General features: G+C 56.1%; 2 protein-coding genes across 2 annotated transcripts in view; one reads left to right on the top strand and one right to left on the bottom strand.

Moving 5' to 3' along the window:
* The window catches only part of TRAF3IP3 (TRAF3 interacting protein 3), a 10,101-nt gene extending 8,869 nt beyond the window's left edge, over positions 1–1,232 (top strand). Inside the window, exons 12-13 of the mRNA XM_009888430.1 lie at positions 696–968; positions 1,149–1,232. Of these exons, the coding sequence (XP_009886732.1) occupies positions 696–968; positions 1,149–1,232 (357 nt within the window). The remainder of the gene's footprint in view (positions 1–695; positions 969–1,148) is intronic.
* A 1,069-nt stretch (positions 1,233–2,301) lies between these two features.
* On the bottom strand, positions 2,302–2,841 carry LOC104289504 (chromosome unknown open reading frame, human C1orf74; the record flags this gene model as incomplete). Its single annotated transcript, XM_009888458.1, has 1 exon — positions 2,302–2,841. A coding segment is annotated over one exon (540 nt), but the record flags the coding sequence as incomplete, so codon positions are not given.

Here is a 2,841-nt window from a genome sequence, read left to right on the forward strand (position 1 = left end):
CTTTCCCATCTAAGAGACTGTTTCAAGACAAAAGACTGGTAGCACAAACTGTGCCCTCTGCCAACCAACAGCCCCACAGTTCTTACAGCAGTACTTAGCAAGGATTTATAAAAAAGGATTTATAACTTACTGTAGGAGAGCTTAGAGCCACACAGGAGGAGAGCTTGTCCTACTGACCCACACTGGCGAGTGCACCACCATCATCAGACATCACCCAGCATCACCCGGGGAAGGGTGCACAGGGCGCAGCTGCCCCCGCGGTGGCTCTTGCAGCCTCCCAGCACAGGCAGCCTCCTTCCTCAGCCACTGCCGCGCCGCTCACCGGGAGGGCAGCAGGCTCTGATGCCGCATGGTCATCCAGGAAAAATGGTGCTCCCTGGGTTTTGGGGTTGCGCAGCACAACCAAGGCACCTGTCCCACGTGTCTCACTTCCAGGGGGTTTAAAGGGACTCTGCAACTGCTCCCACAGTCAGTGAAATGCAGACTGAATTTCGGAATGAGAGGAAAAGCCTGCCACGAGTTTGTACTCCACATCTTCCTGACCTGCTCACACCTGTGGTCATAAAGAATAACTATTGCTTTTCTCTTCTATGTGGTGTTAAAGATGGCAGCAAAGTCCCAGGATGGTAACTGACAGGGCATTGCCTCCATGTTCCCATGTTCCCAGTAACAGACATCTGCTCTGTGTTCTATAGGTACATATGGACATACAGGTAGCAGGAGTGAAAATCCCCCGTCACTGCAGTGCCTGTGCATGGCCGAAGCGCTGCAGCCGCTGCGGAAGCCCTGCCGGTCTCGGTGCGTACAGGAGTGAGAGGATCCCTCCTGCTAACGGCCCCTTGCTCTGCTTGCAGTGCACGGAGCTGCGCTCGGAGCTGGAGGCCCTGAGCGAGGAGTACCGCTCCTGCCTGACCAGGCTGCGCCAGTGCCGGGACGAGCTCAACCACTTCCAAAGCAAGCATGCAAAGGTGGGAGGCGTTCCTCGCCCTGACTCCCAGTGCTTTCGGACTGCGGCTGCAGATCGGTCTGGGAAAAATTCCCCCATTTCTTTGTGCTGAGCTGAAAGATGAATGACATGTTTACTAGGGATGAGATGAGAAGTTTCTTCTGCCCACCTATTTCCTAGTAACACTTGCTTCTCCTTGCAGAGACATCGTGGTCACTGGATCCCTCTCCTGGTGGCAGTGATAGCAATGGCCATAGCCATCTTCCTTGCAAGTTACAGACCATGAAGGACCTTCCCAATGACTGACCTCACTGCAGGAACTGACTTCTGCTTCACCAACCCTCGCCGCAGCACACCTTCTGCTGTTTTTTACTTGCCTGTTTGGTTCATATCCTGAGCTGGTCTCACTCCAAAATCCCGCAGCTCCAATAAAAGCTGGGAGATCACCCTTGCCCTTGGCTGCTTTGGTTATTCTGCATTAGCTGAAGTTTGTGCTGCCTTGTCCCCGCAGCGTTGAGGGTCAAAGCCACTCCGGCTGCCGCTGCTGGGGCTCGCGAGGGGCGAGAGGGACAGGGCATCCCATGCCCTTGGGATCCAGCCTCCCTGGCTTTCCTGCCTGGCAACTGGGAGGACTAGGCAATTGTCTTCCTTTATTTGTTGCCTCCTTTAACAGGAGGTAGTCGACCCTGGACCATTTCTACTGGTGCCTGACAAGGAAGTCCAGCTCAGGGAGGCTTTTTAGCACAGTCCCCTTGTGCTCCCAGTCCTCGTGGGCCCAGTTCAGCCTACCGCTCCATGAGCCTGTCTCTTGACCAAGTATCCCCACAGCCACGTCCGCTTCCCCTCCACTGCCAGCACCGCATTAATTCCACGGAGACAGGGGTTTTAAGCCCCTTTTGGAGCTGCATTGTGCAGGTGTTACAGTAGTACTTGCCCCTCATTCAAGCACAGGCTCAGCTATGAGGTGGTGCGTGACACCACGTCGCTCAAGTTGTAAATATGATATGGAGCCTACTTCACAAATTCAACACACTGTGGTGCCCGATTTTTTTATTAATCCGCAGCTGTTTGCAGTAAATAAATATACCCTGACTTTACAGGGTGTACTCTGCAGTCGGAACAGAGGCTGCAGAGCAGCTGTGAGCGCACACATCCACACACTGGTCTTCTGGGAAGTACGTGTGTTTGATTTGCAACTGCCCTACGAGGTCTGGGGCCCGAGATCGTCACCATTCAGCCTTCGGTGCTCGGGGGCTTCTTGAGAGCCTCAGTGGGCCATGCACACGGGAACTGTATCTGTCACCTCGGTCCCTGATGCAAGCAAGAAATACACCAAGCAGTCCTGAGTTTGTGTTTTACAAGGCAACTGCTGGAAGAGACACCACCTCGCTCGAAATGCGGAGATCTACAAAGTCACTCTGTGCGCTGAAGGCTGCCTTCAGCTCATCACACCAGGCATCCAGCACCTCCTTCAGCTCTGTGCAGAGGCTCTCCGGGACGCTGAAGGAGTAGATCTGGACCCTGAGACCGTCCCTTATCCTGGGGCAGGAGGCCTGGACTGTGAACACCCTCAGCGGCGTCAGCCCCAGGCAGTTCTCGGCACCCTCCTCCATGGCAAAGGTGTACGCTGCTGGGTAGCCCAGCAGCACCCCGACGATGGTGCAGAGGTTCCAGCCCGTAGGAACAACCTCACTGGAGGACACAGGGCAGGTGGTGGTGGCTTCGGCAGCCCCTAGATGGTCAAGGAGGGCGGCGAGGTGGCCCCTAATGGCCTCAGCCTCCGCTGGCCTGCAGAGGGCCGGGCACTGCCGCCCCGCCGAGACGTCCATGAAGGGTGCGGGGTGGGCATGCAGCATGGCTGACAGCCTCCGCCGGGCCAGCCCCGGGTGCAGCAG

The sequence above is a fragment of the Charadrius vociferus genome, unplaced genomic scaffold, assembly GCF_000708025.1.
Source record: "Charadrius vociferus isolate BGI_N301 unplaced genomic scaffold, ASM70802v2 scaffold1077, whole genome shotgun sequence".
Taxonomy (NCBI): Eukaryota; Metazoa; Chordata; class Aves; order Charadriiformes; family Charadriidae; genus Charadrius; species Charadrius vociferus.